The sequence below is a fragment of the Oncorhynchus gorbuscha genome, linkage group LG04 (genome assembly GCF_021184085.1).
Source record: "Oncorhynchus gorbuscha isolate QuinsamMale2020 ecotype Even-year linkage group LG04, OgorEven_v1.0, whole genome shotgun sequence".
In the NCBI taxonomy this organism is placed as follows: Eukaryota; Metazoa; Chordata; class Actinopteri; order Salmoniformes; family Salmonidae; genus Oncorhynchus; species Oncorhynchus gorbuscha.
In genome coordinates this window covers 2,718,607-2,736,789 of record NC_060176.1, presented here as the reverse complement: position 1 = coordinate 2,736,789, position 18,183 = coordinate 2,718,607, and the positions used below count along the sequence as shown (strand labels likewise).

General features: G+C 45.1%; 1 protein-coding gene across 1 annotated transcript; it reads left to right on the top strand.

Annotated features, from left to right (window-relative positions):
- Window positions 1–38: 38 nt before the first annotated feature.
- On the top strand, window positions 39–17,160 carry nnt2 (nicotinamide nucleotide transhydrogenase 2). The gene is given in 24 exon segments (XM_046345550.1): window positions 39–441; window positions 1,584–1,812; window positions 2,370–2,587; window positions 2,721–2,808; window positions 2,999–3,087; window positions 3,168–3,355; window positions 3,540–3,673; window positions 3,777–3,877; window positions 4,133–4,223; window positions 5,890–6,043; window positions 6,213–6,374; window positions 6,742–6,768; window positions 6,771–6,851; window positions 6,940–7,085; window positions 7,223–7,418; window positions 8,562–8,795; window positions 10,270–10,430; window positions 11,375–11,398; window positions 11,400–11,555; window positions 11,778–11,937; window positions 14,650–14,731; window positions 15,121–15,239; window positions 15,924–16,039; window positions 16,736–17,160. Coding segments are annotated over 23 exon segments (2,943 nt in total). The 5' UTR covers window positions 39–441; window positions 1,584–1,743; the 3' UTR covers window positions 16,883–17,160.
- The last annotated feature ends 1,023 nt before the right edge of the window (window positions 17,161–18,183 follow it).

Below are 18,183 nucleotides of genomic sequence, written 5' to 3'. Positions count from 1 at the left end.
ACCACACTGTCATATTTCCAGATCTCGCGTAGCTTTGTGTAGTGTGTATACAGCCCCGTGTCCTGTCCTGCACAGCTGAAATGTCACACTGCCGTCGCTAGGCCCAGCAGCTGAAGAGAAAGTGTGTGTGTGTGTGTTCAGGACTTTCCGGGGGCAGTTAAGATAAGCAAGTCTGGCTGAGGAAGCAGCAAGCAGACGTAGTGTTAGAAGACGTCCTCACCTGCAACACACACACAACTGTTTGTGTCTCTAGGTGTTGTTGACCAGAGGTACAGCTACAGGCCTGTCCCTCAGCAGCACTAGTCATGTCCTCTCTGCTGCGCTGTGTCTCCTGCTGCGGATCCACTGTCACCTTGCTCCAGCAAGGTGTTCGCCACCACACACCTGGCCGACGGGCCTTCAGGACCTTCCCACAGCTCTGGAACTGTGAGCCTGCTAAAGGTAGGACATAACTACAACTCCTTAACAAACACACAAACTCCTTAACACTGTCTTCTGATAACTGTCTTATCTGTATTTGTGCCACAGTAGGCAGTCTAGGCCTGGCTGCTTGTTGTTTTATAGCTTCTCCTCTCTATCCTACTAAAGGCATTGGGAAACTAAACAGCAGTTCAGTTAAGGACATTTTCTCCCCTGGCTGGAGGAGTGGAAAAACTCCCACAGAGCAGTGGCGGTTGTGTTTGGAATAGGGGTTGATAGGGAATTTGTTGAAATAGGAAACAATAGGACCGTGAATCAACTTAGCTAACATTTCTATGGGGTGCTAACATGACCGTGGCTAACTCCACTCTCTGTTGCTAACCTGCAAAGAGAACATGTAAGAGAGGTCAGTTAAAGGTGAAATGTGTATTCTGCTGTTCCGTGGCAGATCGACTTTTTATAAACACTACCCTGTGTTGTCACTGACTGAGGTAGCTGTGCTGGAGTGTATGTTGTGTGTGTTTGTGGAAGTTTTGTGTGTTACTGGGAAATTTAGCAGAGCAGGGTTTAGGTCTGTGTGTGACAGACAGCAGGCCTCGTCGTGGTGTGGGTACTGGCTCGCAGCCAACCAGCTGCTAATAATGTTTCTGTGCCGGGGAGGTCACCACACCGTGTAAGGACTGATATGTGAAACCCGACTCTCCACCGGCCTCGCCGGCCCAACTCACTTTCTGCTGCAGAACTACACTGTCTTTTAGTCTAACTTACACACACTACGGTAGTAGTCACTACGGCCTAGTACACTACAGCTTGCCTTAGTCCCTGCCTCACTTCCATTCTTCCTTACTCCCTTCCCTGCCTCTTCCACACGCTCATCTGCAGCCTCTTTTACCCTGAACCTGTCAGTCTCTCCCAGATTCTCACCTTGTCTTGATAACGGCAAACAGCATTGTTTTCTGAACTCATAATTGGGTTACTCTTCATGCTGTTAATTGTAATGCTATACTCATGTCTTCCACTCATGTATCTGAACAGGTGTGTTTGTGTGTGCGCACTGATTCAGTGTGTGTAAATCACGCCCATTGTTTTTCCCCGAGGTGTGTTGTATCTTATGTGGTTGTCGTCAAGTGTTTGTTAAAAGGAGGTTGTGTGTGTTGATGCAGGACGGCTGTATAAGGACCTGGTGGTAGGAGTTCCTAAGGAGATCTTTAAGAATGAGCGTCGTGTGGCTGTGTCCCCTGCGGGGTGGAGCTGCTCGTCAAACAGGGCTTCAACGTCCAGGTGGAGTCTGGAGCAGGAGACCACGCTAAGTTCTCTGACCAAATGTACATAAACGCTGGGGCCTCCATCACAGACACTAACGGGGCCTTCGGATCTGACCTGGTCCTCAAGGTCAGTACTGGGCTATGGAACTCAAACTAAACTCAAACTCAGTGTGGTCAATACTGGGCAGGGAGTTAACTTGAACCCAGGGCTGCAGAGTTACATCTGAGAGGATCGGCCTAATCAAGGCTCTGTGCAGAATCATGGATCTACAGATCATCTTGCATTCCATGAACTACTCATAATGAGATCAAGATTAGTTATCCCACACAGCTCCTAGCTCAGGCAGATCCCCTCGCACGTGCTGTTAGGAAACAAAATGTGTACTGAACTATTGAGGGCCAGATCCTAACTTCACATATACACATGTTGAAATGTAACTTTATTGTAAACCATACTTCACACTTATAGTATGTGAATGGGAGTTTTACATAACAAATTGAGTGAGGAATGAGTTTTGCCCTTCCAAAGTATTAGGTATGGGATAACACTGGTAAAGTCTGAGTAAATCATTGTTGCTGGTTGTTTGAGCTAGTAGAGGAAACAAAATAAACATTTCAATCTCTTAGACATTGTTGGCCCCTGGTAACCTCTGACCCATCATCTCTCTTGAAATTTCTCTCCAGGTGAGAGCTCCAGTGTTGAACGAGGCTACTGGCAAACATGAGTCAGAGCTGCTGAAGCCTAAATCCACCCTGGTGAGCTTCATCTACCCAGCCCAGAATCCTGATCTCATGGAGAAGCTGGCCCAGAGTCAGACCACCGTGCTGGCCATGGATCAGGTCCCGCGAGTCACCATCGCACAGGGCTACGACGCACTCAGCTCCATGGCTAACATTGCAGGGTAAGGGGAGACCTGCACAAAGACCCAGACATGCAGACACACACGCATACGTACACACACAGTAACGCATATGTCTTGGCCTCCAGCTCTGAAACTGGTTCAATGTGTTCATAGAACTGTGTGTGTCCTGCAGGTACAAGGCTGTTGTTCTGGCTGCTAACCACTTTGGCAGATTCTTCACCGGCCAGATCACAGCAGCAGGGAAAGTCCCCCCAGCCAAGGTAAGTCCTTCTATAACAGTTATATCAACTAGATCAATGTGAATGTACCTGTCAAAACTGAACAACTGTGACGTCTCAGAGCATGAACTATATTATAGTGTTTTGACTAACCTGTCACCAGGACTGCAGAGTCTGTGGGATCAATGTAACGTCGCTGTATCTCTGACCGCCATCTTGTTAACCCTTCCAGGTCCTGGTCATCGGAGGTGGAGTGGCTGGTTTGGCTGCAGCTGGAGCCGCCAAGTCTATGGGAGCGATCGTCAGAGGCTTTGATACCCGGTGAGTTGCAGTACCAGATGAGTTGTAGTTAGTCTTCGATACCAGGTACAGTATTGATGATGTTCTGTATCCACCCTCAGACCAGCAGCTCTGGAACAGTTTAAGTCGTTCGGGGCGGAGCCTTTGGAGGTGCACATTAAGGAGTCCGGGGATGGTGTTGGAGGTTACGCCAAGGAGATGTCCCCAGAGTTCATTGCAGCTGAGATGGAGTTGTTTGCCAAGCAGTGTAAAGACGTGGACATCCTCATCAGTACTGCTCTCATCCCAGGTGAACATTCATTCATTCGGTATCTCATTCATTCATTCATTCATACTCTGTCTGCTTGTTCTCCTCTCTTTGTTTCTCTCCTACGTCTCTCCCTCCTTTCTCTCACCATGAATATCATTCCACTCTTTCTATCCTAATAATTTCCCTTTCTATAATGATCTGTGACCATGCCCTCTGTCTGTAGGGAAGCGAGCTCCCATCCTGATCAAGACAGAGATGGTGGAGTCTATGAAGGATGGCTCTGTGGTGGTGGACCTGGCTGCTGAGGCTGGAGGAAACATTGAGACCACCAAGCCTGGAGAGCTGCACGTACACAAGGTGGGGAGACCACCTCAGTTCTGGAAGAATAATACTGTCCCTAGAGTGTGTATAGTTGGAGCTTGTGTGTGTGTAACTGAGAACTGTGTGTGTTTCTCCTCAGGGTGTGACACACATCGGCTTCACGGACCTGCCCAGCCGCATGCCCACCCAGGCCAGCACCCTGTACTCCAACAACGTGCTCAAACTGCTCAAGGCCATCAGGTAAAGAGACGGGTGGGTGGACAGGTTTTGGATGGATAGATGGACACTTTATAATACTACTAGACATGGACAGGGACAGTAGTTTTCCCTAGGACCGATCACGTTACCTGACCAGGAAAAACACCTGGCCTATGTTATAGCCCCACAGACCCTGAGTTGTTCCTGGCCAAGTCTAAAAGGACTGGAGTTTGATAAAGGTGGTTCAGTATATAAATGTGATATATTAATGTTTTTAATTGTGCTTATCACCATCAGCCCAGACAAAGACTACTTCCACTTTGAGCCCAAAGAAGAGTTTGATCACGGGACACTGGACCACGTCATCAGAGGAACCATGGTCATGCAGGTGTGTAGTATGTGTCTCTGTTGATACTTTATGTAGAATATGTCCATTTTGGGACCCTTTTATTTATTGTTTTGTCTAGTTCATTTTGACACAAATATCATTACGTCACATTTTTGTCATTTGAATAATGATTTAGTCTAGTTATTGTCAAAATGAATAAAACAATGGGCCATTTTAGTCAACTAAATGCCCTTTTGATTTAGTCCCATTTTAGTCAACTAAATGCCCTTTTGATTTAGTCCCATTTTAGTCAACTAAATGCCCTTTTGATTTAGTCCCATTTTAGTCAACTAAATGCCCTTTTGATGTAGTCCCATTTTAGTCAACTAAATGCCCTTTTGATGTAGTCCCATTTTAGTCAACTAAATGCCCTTTTGATGTAGTCCCATTTTAGTCGTCCCATTTCCATTATCTCATTAACCTTTAGTAAACATAAATCACTGACTTCCATGTGCACAAACACACACAGCCTTGTCCTACCAACATATTTTTCTGCATAAAATTTTATTGTAGATTCTTTTCCCAACAGCCAGATTGTCAGAACACATTACTCTGCAGCAGATGATACATCACAGCCTTTGACATACTGTAGTGTATTGTAATCAAAGTTCTGTCATAGTTAGTTACTACTTAACTAGCATTAACAATCTGTTATTACCTGAATGTATATATTGTGAGGACTCTCTTTCAGATGTCTCTTGAGGTTGGTAGTATTTTTTTCCCCGTCAAATTGTGGGTGCAAATACTGTCTTCTCCTGTGAAAGAAGGTTGGATTTGGTTTTGTTTTAATTGACACGATAAGTAAAGAGCTACAAAGTAGGTGAATCAGTCACACTGAGACTGAAGAAAGCAGGGAGTTTTAAATGTGATATTTCACTCCAAAATCAAAGTTTGGCAGATATTCTCTGTTGAATGAGTTGAAGAGTCCACGTCCCTTCATGCTCAGACTTTCTCTGCCTCCCAAATGGCATCCCATGGGCCCTGGTCAAAAGTTGCTCCCTATATAGGAAGTAGGGTGCCATTTGAGATGCATGCTGTTATTTCTGAGTGAAGCGTCACCATGACCCATAAGCCACCCTGCTATATTCTCTCAGCTGGAATCCAGCTGGCTGCACATAGCACAGTTTACGTGAGAAACAGGAATGCTAGTTATGAAATATTTTTTTTAAATGCACTTTTCCAGGAATGTCTTGATTTGAAAGTTTGGACATTTTGACAGTATTTACGGCAGACTAGAGAAGCAGAGAAAGCACGAGGTGTGTCACCTTACCACGTATTAAACAAAGAATTATTCATGCTATTTAAATGTGATTTTTCTCGCTAGCTATGTTCCATCGTTATATCCCCGTGGTTGTTACTCAGGTCCCTTAGGTGACATGAAGAATCCTGTCTTCTAGTTAAGAACCTCAACTTGCACGTGATTGGTCAGTCTCTTATTTTCAACCTTGGTGCCGTAGAAACTCACTTTTTAAAAAGCAAGGTTTCAATGAAATCATGACAGGATCCCTCCATTTCTAACAATAACCTTCCATTTGGAATATTCCTCAATTGCTCACGTGTTTCTCAATGTGTATATTTGTCATGTGGATTTCTAAAAACGTGTATTTTTCATCTTGTGTTTTTATCACATTGTGTGTTTCTCACATTGTGTTTGTCACATCTCCAGGAAGGCAAGAGCCTGTTCCCATCCCCCCAACCTAAGACACAACCCCCGGCCGCTCCAGTCAAACAGAGAAGTGTAGCAGAGCTAGCGGCAGAGAAGGCAGCCGTGGTCTCACCTTTCCAGAAGACCTTGACCAACGCTGGTGTCTACACCGCAGGTCAGACACACACCGTACACCACACACACCACCACACACACACACACACACACACACACACACACACACACACACACACACACACACACACACACACACACACACACACACACACACACACACACACACTCTAACTCCCTCCCTCTCTGCTGTCCTCTCCTGTCTCCAGGTCTCTCTACATGTCTGGCGCTGGGCTTGGCGGCGCCCAACTCAGCCTTTACCCAGATGGTCACTACTTTCGGCCTGGCCGGCATCGTGGGGTACCACACGGTGTGGGGCGTCACCCCCGCCCTCCACTCACCCCTCATGTCCGTCACCAATGCCATCTCAGGTCAGAGGTCAGGGCTCAAATAGTGTCACTGCTGGGTCCTATTTATTTGTGCACACCTTAGTAAAATGTATTAAAACGCTTTGCAATGAAAAACGAGCACTTATTAGACAGACTTTGTCCGTCCCTCCTCGTGTGGGTCAGTTTTCAGCTGTTTGGTGTCTAGTGAATAGGACCCTGGTGTGTCAGCAGGTAATGGTCACCCTGTTCTCCATACTGGGTGTGTCTGTAGTGTAACAAAGCCCTCTGCTTATTTTCTCCCTCTAAGAAACCCCTGCAGAAACTGTTACATCATTCCATTTCTTTACTCCTTCAAGCACCTGGACGTTGAACAAGGTGTGTGAACATATTGTCTTCTCTCCCGTGGCAGGTCTGACTGCTGTGGGTGGTCTGGTCCTGATGGGGGAGGTCTCCACCCCTCCTCCTTCCCCGAGGGCCTGGCTCTGGCTGCAGCCTTCGTCTCCTCCATCAACATCGCAGGTCTGGCACACACACACACATGCACACATGCGCACACTCACACACACAAGCAAGCACTCACTGTCTCTACCGGTCTCTGTCCTCCCAGGTGGGTTCATGATCACCCAGAGGATGCTGGACATGTTTAAACGTCCTACAGACCCTCCAGAGTACAACTACCTGTACGGTCTACCAATAGGAGTCTTCATAGGAGGTTACGGGGCCTCTGTGGCTGCTGGCTACCACATCGAGCAGGTGACACTGATGTGCTGTTGTTGTTGAAGTGCTGTTCTACAAATGATGTAACTACCTGGGGTTAGGAAGCCAATTGTGTTGTGTAGGTGTTTTATGTTGTGTAGGTGTTTTATGTTGTGTATCACTGTGTGTTCCAGATGATGTACCTGGGGTCTGGTATGTGCTGTGTGGGAGCATTGGCAGGGCTGTCTTCACAGGGCACTAGTCGTCTGGGTAATGCCCTGGGCATGATGGGGGTAGCAGGGGGCATCGCTGCCACCCTGGGCTCCCTGAAGCCCTCTCCTGAGCTGCTGGCACAGATGAGTGCCGCCATGGCCACCGGAGGAACCCTGGGTAGGTGGACCTGCCACACCACACAGCCATATACAGATACACACCATCACACAGCCATATACAGATACACACCATCTCAAATCTAATCAACATGTCTTTAAAGTGTGTTTAAACATCTAAAAAGGTTTTATGATTGAAATGGAAACGTAAAAAGCCCATGGTCACCAGAAGACCCTGGGTAAGTAGGCCCTTCCTCAAAGACCAGGCTTAATCCGTGTCTGGGAAACGGGCCCAAGTCAACTTTTCCAGCAAGATGCCATGTTTCTACCTCTGAGCTTTTCCTTTTGCCATTGGTGATGAGGATTTTGGTCTGGACAACACAGGCAGATAGATATCTGATCTCATACACCATTCCACATTTGTTTAAGTGTATAAAACCATGATTAAGGTTTTTACATGTTATTGACTTTGCATATTATTTCTGAAGTCTTTGGAAAATGAGTGTGAATTATTGAAACTATGATGGACGATCCATCATGCGATCTGGATTGACAGATATACATGTTCTGATATCTTCATGGTGTCAGAGTACTTTAGGTGTGTGTGTGTACTTTAGTAGTGGTGTGTTATACTGATATGATGTTATTATTCTCTTAGGCCCTGGCAGCTGTCTCTCTCACACACACACACACACACACACACACACACACACACACACACACACACACACACACACACACACACACACACACAGGGCATGTGTGTTTATGCAGTCTGATATTAGTAATATTATCCTTTTAGAGAACTAGTTGTTATTTTATTAGGGTTTTTGACAACACTGTTCAGAGCGTGCCTCTAGACTATTCTGTTACTTCTGATGTTAATGCCCAATATGAATACAAAAGTAATTCAGTCCAGATGGTTGCCTTCCCAGCAAATACAGTATGTTGTAGCACTAGGAGTTAGTCCAACTCTATGTGAAGCACTGAGACCAGGAGAAAATACTTCCATAGAAAATGTCTTATACATTTGTCCTTCAGAGATTCAGGGCTGTTTTGTTGTTGTTGCTGAATTCCAAATCAACTGCTAGGACCTACAGCCATCGGTACCTGTATAGAACTGAAGGTCTCTAATGTGAAGGTGTCTGTTTTCCCCCTGTGCCCTACTCCGTGTTTCTGACCCTCTGCTACTCTGCTTCCCCAGGTCTGACCATTGCCAAGCGTATTGAGATCACCGATCTCCCCCAGCTGGTAGCTGCCTTCCACAGCCTGGTGGGTCTGGCTGCAGTGCTGACCTGTGTGGCAGAGTACATGATCGAGTACCCTCACTTGGACGTACACCCTGCAGCCAACATGGTGAAGACTGTGGCCTACCTCGGCACATACATCGGAGGGGTCACCTTCAGCGGGTCACTGGTGGCCTATGGCAAGCTGCAAGGTACTGTAGACCGCCATTAACCCACGTGGATGCAGGGACGCAGACACACACACTCTCTCTCTCTGAGCTCTCTGTCCTGTGGTACTGATTGCCTCCTTTGATCTAGCCAAAGCCCAAGATCCCATGGGAAATCCAGGCCAGGATGGTGTGTGTGTGTGTGTGTGTGTGTGTGTGTGTGTGTGTGTGTGTGTGTGGCTGATTATTGCGTGCCTGACAGAGTGGAAGTGCCGGGAGGCTTGTAGGAGTTCTATGTTGGTAAGGTAACAGCTGTTAAAGGAAAAATCCACCCAAAACCACTACAATGTATAGTGTTAAGTAACACATATGTGAGAGCAATATTTTTCATGATCAAATGTTTCATTTTGGTGTTTATAATAAGGTTGGTAGAAACGTAAAAATCTACGTGGAAATATGTTGCAGCTCAAGTCGACTACCAAATCCACAATGCAATGCTCTCTATGGGCTGGCTGGCTAGCTAGCAAACTTAACTACACACAATAATAACAAAGACAAGATCAGTATATGAAGTAGCTAGTTGGCTGTAAAATTGCCAAAACAAACTGCACTATCAATTTAAGGAGTCTACAATCTCACCTGTTCAACCTGCAGATCGATGTGCCTCAGAGTGGAGTTTGACATTCGCAACGGCACCATGCAATGCACCCTGGACTGAAGAGGCAGACAAATAGAAGAAATGTGCTAAACGCTCTGTTAAATTCTTAATTTCTCGAAGGTAGGAATATCGCAAAAAATCTGATCATTGAGTCATTTGAGAGAAGACATCCTGCCGTGTTATGACATCAGCCAGTATTGAAATCTGACATGTATGACATGTATGTCTAAAATGTCTAAAAGTCCTCTTCCTATTAACTTCCAGGGTAGTGAGAGAGACTTTATCACAGTGCTACGTCAAACCGGATGGATTTCTGCCTGCTTGAACACCAGTAACTCCGATAAACATTAAATGACCCAGGAAATCGATAGAAAATCACTCAGAGATACACAAAAGTAATGTAACATTCAAAATGGGTGAATCTTCTCTTTAAGTGTGTGTGTGTGGGGGGGGGGGTTGCTTTTCTACGGAGGGGAGTTATTTTTATAGCCCACGTGAGAAACGGTTGTCTCTATTGTGTTTAGAAACCGTCAGTTCTCTATTCCCTCTGTGATCGCTGGTAATGAGAGACCGACCGAAGGCAGGAGTCCCTGCCAGATCTGTGGTCTGTTATCAATATATTACAACGCTCCACATGACCTCCACCCCTCACTCTAATCAATGTGATGTATCAATACAACCCTCCACCATCTCTCCTTCCAGGATTCCCCCGTTCCCCTCCATTCCCCCGTGTTCCCCTCCATTCCCCCGTTCCCCTCCTCTCTGTTCACAATTTCCAGTTCAGAATGATAAATTGTGAGTTCAGAGTTTTGAGTTCTGGGTGCAGTTTTGTGAACATTGTTCTGTATTCCCTCCTTTCAGGTGTTCTGAACTCCGCCCCGCTGATGTTGCCGGGGCGTCACATGATGAACGCCGGTCTGATGACGGCGTCTGTCGGTGGTATGATTCCCTTCATGCTCAGTGCTGACTACGCTACTGGCATGGGCTGTCTGGTTGGAGTGTCTGGCCTCTCCACCGTCATGGTGAGAACATGGCTAAAGATGTCATGTTTTATACAGACATGGTGAAGCCCACCAATGACCAATAGTGTTATTCAGCTCTAATCAGAATAAGAAAAACTTTGACACTCAACAATGTTGGTGGGACTGACCTTGATAAAGGCTACAACGACAACCACAATCTACAGCAGGGTTAGGCAACAGGCCCGCTGGCCAGAACTGGCTTGAGTGGTAACATTTTTTTGTGTAGTTTGTTTCTGCTCCAACAGAAATTGTTCCACTGCTTAATCTAGTTGCCTACCCCTGATCTAGAGGAAATAACCCAGTATCATACAGTCACTGTGAGGGGTTTATCTATTGACTACCCAGCAAACCAAAATTGGCTTTGTAAAAGTTCCCAGAACATTCGCTAGCTTGCGGCAAATGTTCTCATAACACAAAACCTGGCCAGTTGGCTCATGATTACACAATGTTTGTATAAAAAATTTGCCTGATGTTGCCAGAACATTCCCAGAACATTGATCCTATATTTCGTTGCGGCAGTGTGCTCTAAAAACATTACTGGTGCATTACTACCTTACCTGGAACCCTAATGAGAACGTTTGGGGAATGTTCTGTGGTGGTTGTTACAGGTGTCGTGCACAACCTTTCAGTGAATGTTAGGAATACATTCCAAGGATAATACATTTAAAATGTTTTCTGAAATGTTTTTGGGATGTTATCCTAATGTTAGATAAAACACTACCTGGAACATAATGGGAATCTTAGCTAATGTTCTGGGAATGTTCCCGGTTTGCTGGGTATAGTTCCAAGATTTGAGTAACTTTCCAAAGAATCACAGCTTTTCGAGAAATCGAGGTTGGAAGATAACTGGAATTAAGAGGAAATCCAGGAATCCTCCAACTGGTATTTCTGGAAAACCCTACTAGTGACTGAAGCGTGTCCTGACTGTGATTGTGTTCCTGTAGGGTGTAACCCTGACGATGGCCATCGGGGGGCGCTGACATGCCAGTGGTCATCACTGTGCTCAATTCCTACTCTGGTTGGGCGCTGTGTGCCGAGGGATTCCTATTGGACAACAACCTCATGACCATTGTAGGAGCTCTGATTGGCTCGTCTGGTGCTATCCTCTCCTACATCATGTGTGTGGTGAGTACTGCTAAACACTCAGTCGCATTCACTCACACACATACTCTCTCTCAGCCTCTCACTCAGACACTCACCTGCCAGTCAGGTAGCTTTGTCATCTTAGTTTTGCTCTTGCACTTTGAGATTTTTTTGGTTTTGGAATTCATCAAAAGATTTGTCACGCTCCCCATAGAGATATAATATAAATGTTGGATTTAATCCTGGTTACACCCCTCTTTCCAGGCAATGAACCGTTCCCTGCCCAACGTGATCCTGGGAGGGTTCGGTACCAGCTCCACGGCGGGGGGGAAACCCATGGAGATCACAGGCACCCACACAGAGGTCAATGTGGACCAGTCCATCGAACTCATCAAAGAGGCCAACAGCATCATAATCACCCCAGGTACACTCTCTCTCTCACTCACTCACTCACTCACTCACTCACTCACTCACTCACTCACTCACTCACTCACTCACTCACTCACTCACTCACTCACTCACTCACTCAGCACAAATGGATGCAATCATGCGTTCGCACAACAAGCAAGTTCTGGGAAGGGTTCAGAGGTAGTCTTATGGAACACACCTGTGTTCCAGTGTTCATCACTGTAGGAGGGTTGTGTGCAGAGTTGTGTATCTATATATCTGTCTGTGTGTTCTGCTCTCCTCCCAGACTGAAATCTGCTACCAGGTCATTTAGTAATGAACCCTGGCATAACATCTGTACTGGAGCCTGACACGGACAGGGAATGTGCGGTTTGTCTATGTCCCTGTGAAGCGGAGCTAGCTTGTTCGCCAGGCAGACAGACGGATAGGCAGGCAGTCAGACCTCAGAGGTAACTGGTAATATAGAAGACTACAGTGGCCCAGGGGTTAGAGGTCAGGGTATTTGTTCCAAATATAGTTGATTAGTTGTAATCAACATACAGCACTGGCCTCTCAACTCTACCCAGTATCAGAACACACCTCTATCCAGTATGCTGATACCTCAGGACAGTTACACAAGCAGGCGTTAGACAGACACATGGGAGCGGGGGTTCCTCTCGCACGCATGCCCTCTTCTTCACCCCCCCCCATAACACACACAACCCCATAACACTTACAGGCAGGGGAAAGGGGTTTCCTCGCACGCACCACCCCCAGACTGTAGAAATCCTATGATTTAAGACAGAAGGGAGAGCAGAGGGGAGAGATGGAAGAGGGAGGGGGGGTGAGAATAGAGGGTGAAATTGGGCAAGAGGAGGTGAAAAGGGGGAGAGATAAAGGAAGGGTATTGGGAGAGAGGAGGGGGAGAAAAGGGGGATAGATAAAGGAAAAGTATTGGGAGAGAGGAGGGGAAAAGGGGGATAGATAAAGGAAAGGTATTGGGAGAGAGGAGGGGAAAAGGGGGAGAGATAAAGGAAGAGTATTGGGAGAGAGGAGGGGAAAAGGGGGAGAGATAAAGGAAGAGTATTGGGAGAGAGGAGAGGAAAAGGGGGAGAGATAAAGGAAGGGTATTGGGAGAGAGGAGGGGGAGAGATGAAGGAAGGGTATTGGGAGAGAGGAGGGGGAGAGATGAAGGAAGAGTATTGGGAGAGAGGAGGGGAAAAGGGGGAGAGATAAAGGAAGGGTATTGGGAGAGAGGAGGGGAAAAGGGGGAGAGATAAAGGAAGGGTATTGGGAGAGAGGAGAGGAAAAGTGGGAGAGATAAAGGAAGGGTATTGGGAGAGAGGAGAGGAAAAGTGGGAGAGATAAAGGAAGGGTATTGGGAGAGAGGAGAGGAAAAGTGGGAGAGATAAAGGAAGGAGAGGAGGGGAAAGAGGTACTGCAGCCTTGGTCAGGAGAGGAGAACAGAAGATAACAAATAGTTTCAAACATAACTTATTCACTTCTGTTTTTAGTCTTCCAAGAATAACTTCTGCATTAATTTACCTCTATCATTTATCTGGTCATTAGTTACCTCTATCATTTATCTGGTCATTAAGTTACCTCTATCATTTATCTGGTCATTAAGTTACCTCTATCATTTATCTGGTCATTAGTTACCTCTATCATTTATCTGGTCATTAAGTTACTCTATCATTTATCTGGTCATTAAGTTACCTCTATCATTTATCTGGTCATTAAGTTACCTCTATCATTTATCTGGTCATTAGTTACCTGGTCATTAGTTACCTGGTAGACATGACATTTTTCTGCCATGTCTTGGAGAGGGTCACATCAACCTGAACCATCAAACACATTAAATGTATAGTTATGACGTGACCACGAGCAGCACCGCAGATATTAAGATGAGCATGAAGCAAGACAATGCAGGGAATATATGTGTGTGTGTGTGTGTGCACTGCTTGCTTGCAACATGGTCCGGACCAAAACAGCAGAGGTTCAACCTCGCGCTTCAACACTCTTAGTTGTTGTGGAAATCGGCCCAATATTCTGTTTACCAGTTGTGGAAAAAGTACTCAATTGTCATACTTGATTAAAAGATAACTTAATAGAAAATGACTCAAGTAAAAGTGAGTCACCCAGTAAAATACTACTTGAGTAAGAGTCTAAAAGTATTTGGTTTTAAATATACTTAAGTGTCAAAAGTAAATGGAATTTCTAAAATTAACTTATCAAGTAAAAGTATAAACCATTTCTAATTGCTTATATTAAGCAAAGCAGACGGCACCATTTATTTGTATTGACGGATAGCCAGGGGCACACTACCACACTCAGACATCGTTTACAAACTAAGCATCTGTGTTTAATGAGTCCACCAGATCAGAGGCAGTAGAGATGACCAGGAAGTTCTTTTGATCAGTGTGTGAATTGGACCATTTTCCTGTCAAAATGTAAGAAGTACTTTTGTATGTCAGGGAAACTGTATGGAGTAAAAAGTACATATTTGCTTTAGGAATGTAGTGAAGTAAAAGTTGGCAAAAATATCAATAGTAAAGTACAGATCCCACAAACTACTTAAGTAGTGCTTTTTGAGTATTTTTACTTTACACCACTGCTGTTTACTTCGTGCATCGCTGAGTCATACCTTTTAACAGTAACATTTAAACTTTACCTACAGTGACACTGTGATTGTGTAGGTTGGTCTGCTTATAACGTGTGTGTGTGTGTGTGTGTGTGTGTGTGTGTGTAGGTTGGGGTCTGTGTGCGGCTAAGGCCCAGTACCCCATTGCTGACATGGTGAAGATGCTGGTAGAGCAGGGCAAGTCTGTCAGGTAGGTCTTCACAATAATATAATTCTCTCTCTCCTCAATCATCTCTTTCTCTTCCTCTCTTCCTCTCTCTCCACTCTGTTTATTTTTGTTGGGGACCATCAGTCCTCCTGTCACAGTGAGAGAACGATATCTTCCTGTATTAGTCTGACTTCTAAAATAACATTCTTTCCATTTTTAGCTTTTCAATCCCACTGACCGTCTTGAGTTTCCTGGTCAGGAACACCTTTAAGTTCAAGGAAGACGAAACACATCTGGGCCTAAAAGCTTTAGAGTGGAAAACATCTTTATTCTCCAAATTCGGAGCGAAGCTGTGAAGCCCTGACTGACTGAGGAATTGCATAAAGACAACATTAATGTGTGTGCTTGTGTGTGTGTGTGTGTGTTTCTAGGTTTGGTATCCACCCTGTGGCAGGTCGTATGCCAGGCCAGCTAAACGTGCTCCTGGCTGAGGCAGGTGTTCCATACGACGTGGTTCTGGAGATGGATGAGATCAATGAGGACTTCAAAGGTCAGAACACACACACTCACACTGATCAATTTACTGAACAAAAATAGAACGCAACAATGAAATTGTTGGTCCCATTTTTCATGAGCTGAAATGAAAGATCCCTGAAATGTTCCATACACACAAAGCTTTACCTCTAAAATGTCTTTAGATCCCTGTTAGTGAGCATTTTATCCTTAACCAAGATAATCCGTCCACCTGACAATTGGCATGCTGACCGCAGGAATGTCCGACAGAGCTGTTGCCAGAAAATTCAATGTTTATATCTTTACCATAAGCTGCCTCCAACGTCGTTTTAGAGAATTTGGCAATACATCCAACCAGCCTTTACAACCGCAGGCCACGCCAGCCCAGGACCTCCACATCCGGCTTCTTCACCTGCCAGATTGTCTGAGGAGTATTTATGGCATAGGCCCTGTGACCCTGCCCATACATGTGAAGTCCATAGATTAGGGCCTAATTGATTTAAATTGACTGATTTCCTTCTATGAACTGTAACTCAGTCAAATCTTTGAGATTGTTGCGTTTATATTTGTGTTCAGTGTAGATTGATGGATTCATTGATTTGATCATACGACCAGCAGGCTTCCCTCACACTTGGTTGTGTTTGTAACGCAGCCTGGCAGGTTCCATCCATAGTTTCGCCAGGGTCTCTGTACCGGTTTTACTTAATGTGTCCCCCCACAGAGACTGACCTGACGCTGGTGGTGGGTGCTAACGACACAGTGAACTCAGCAGCCCAGGAGGACCCCAACTCTATCATTGCTGGCATGCCAGTCCTGGAGGTCTGGAAGTCCAAACAGGTAGGAATGAAGAAGGTAGTATAAGAGTATTAGTACACGGCCCTCGCTGGTTTACAAAAGGAAGGAAGGATGCAAAATATTGTCTTGTTCTGCTCTCTGGTGTTGAGGGCTGAGTCCTCCTACTCTTTGGTTGACAAGGACTCTCACAGGTATAGAGTATAAGAGTATAACATGAGATTGTGAAGTGTGCTGTCTTCTGTTTCTCTGTAGGGGATTGTGATGAGCTCTCCGACTAGTTATTTTAAACATATTTCTGACACTATTTATTTAGACCAGTCATACGCAACAGACGGGCCGTGGGTCCTGAACTAAAATGATAAATGAGGGTTAGTCATGCCTCGACCCCTGGTCTCATATGAACACACATAAGACATGACAAAATGTGTAGAATTGCAGGAAATTAGCTGCAGTTTTCTCTCCGCCAACAAGAGGGCTGTGAACTGTTTGGGTTGTGAGGTGGGGGTTTGTTACGCCGATAAATGACAATGTCCATCTGGACATTTGCCACCTAGGTAATGTGTGTGACCCTGACCTTCTCAAACAGTACTTCCATACCCCTGATTTAAACAGTTGGAAACAGAGGGGGGATGTGGGGATGGAACTCCAGTGGGAAGAGGAATATAAAAGGTGACGTTAGCCATGTCTCAACCCTGTTCCCCGCCATGTCTCAACCCTGTTCCCCTCCCTGTACTGTAGGTGATTGTGATGAAGAGGACCATGGGTGTGGGCTATGCTGCAGTAGACAATCCCATCTTCTACAAGCCCAACACATCCATGCTGCTGGGAGACGCCAAGAAGACCTGTGACACACTACAGGCCAAGATCAGAGAGGCCTACTACTAGAACAGAGATGGACAGTACACACACACTCCCTATCGGCTTTACGGAACTATTTATTTGTCTTCAATCCAGATGCAGGTGTATGGTTAAGATTAGTAAACAACGTTGAATATTTTTACACTTAGTGGCTTGATGATTATAGAGGTCCTCAGTACATATGATTATTGGATGTTGGGCAGTGATGTTGAACCAAAGGTGTGGACACGATGATTAGATTACATTTAAATTAACCCATGCACTGCCTGCCCTGATTTGTAAATAAAAATCTGTTTTGAATGTGATCTGTTGGCTAGAGTTCCCTATTCAATTGTATTTGTAAGAGCTTGTCAGGTATAATTTCACACACAAGCACTGAGCAGCACCAACTGGAGTTGAAACCACATGCTCCCAGTAGCTAACGGTAGACTGGCTCTCAACCAGTAAACACCAGCAGCGTGTTGCTCTAGCCTGTTAAAGGTCATGGAACCTACATGCACAGCGTTCACCATACATACAAATGAAGAACAAGCTGCATTGACAGATGTCCAGCGTAATGAATTCAACCCCAGCCTTTATCAATCTTTACACTTCTGTATTCACACATACTCACAGTACATTTCCTTTGGTCATTTCATACGGAAACACAGACCAGCTGATACCGTTCATAATTCAACATGACATGTTGCACAGTAACAACCAAGACAGCAACAAGAGTTTCAATCTGTTAAATGTGGATCAGATTAGAGCTTTACGTTGTCCTCCACACAAATCTGAGACAGTAGCTAGGTTTCCATCCAATTCATGGGTTTCATTAGATTATAAAAACGATAAACATCTCTGGTGGGAAAATGCATATCAAATGGACTTGTTGTGGATAAAAGGCTGATGTAGTGCACATAGAAGTAACTAAAAAATAAATGGGGTTCCATCACATTTACCTCTGATGGTTTTGTTGCATTATATAGGAAATGGTTCCACTCTGGCCTTGGCATGTGTGTTCCAACCAACAGCTTGCAGATACACTGTATCTATAGCCTACATGACATTATGGATAGTGTATCTATAGCCTACATGACATTATGGATAGTGTAGCTATAGCCTACATGACATTATGGATAGTGTAGCTATAGCCTACATGACATTATGGATAGTGTATGACATTATGGATAGTGTATCTAGCCTACATGACATTATGGATAGTGTAGCTATAGCCTACATGACATTATGGATAGTGTATCTATAGCCTACATGACATTATGGATAGTAGCCTACATGACTAGCCTACATGACATTATGGATAGTGTATCTATAGCCTACATGACATT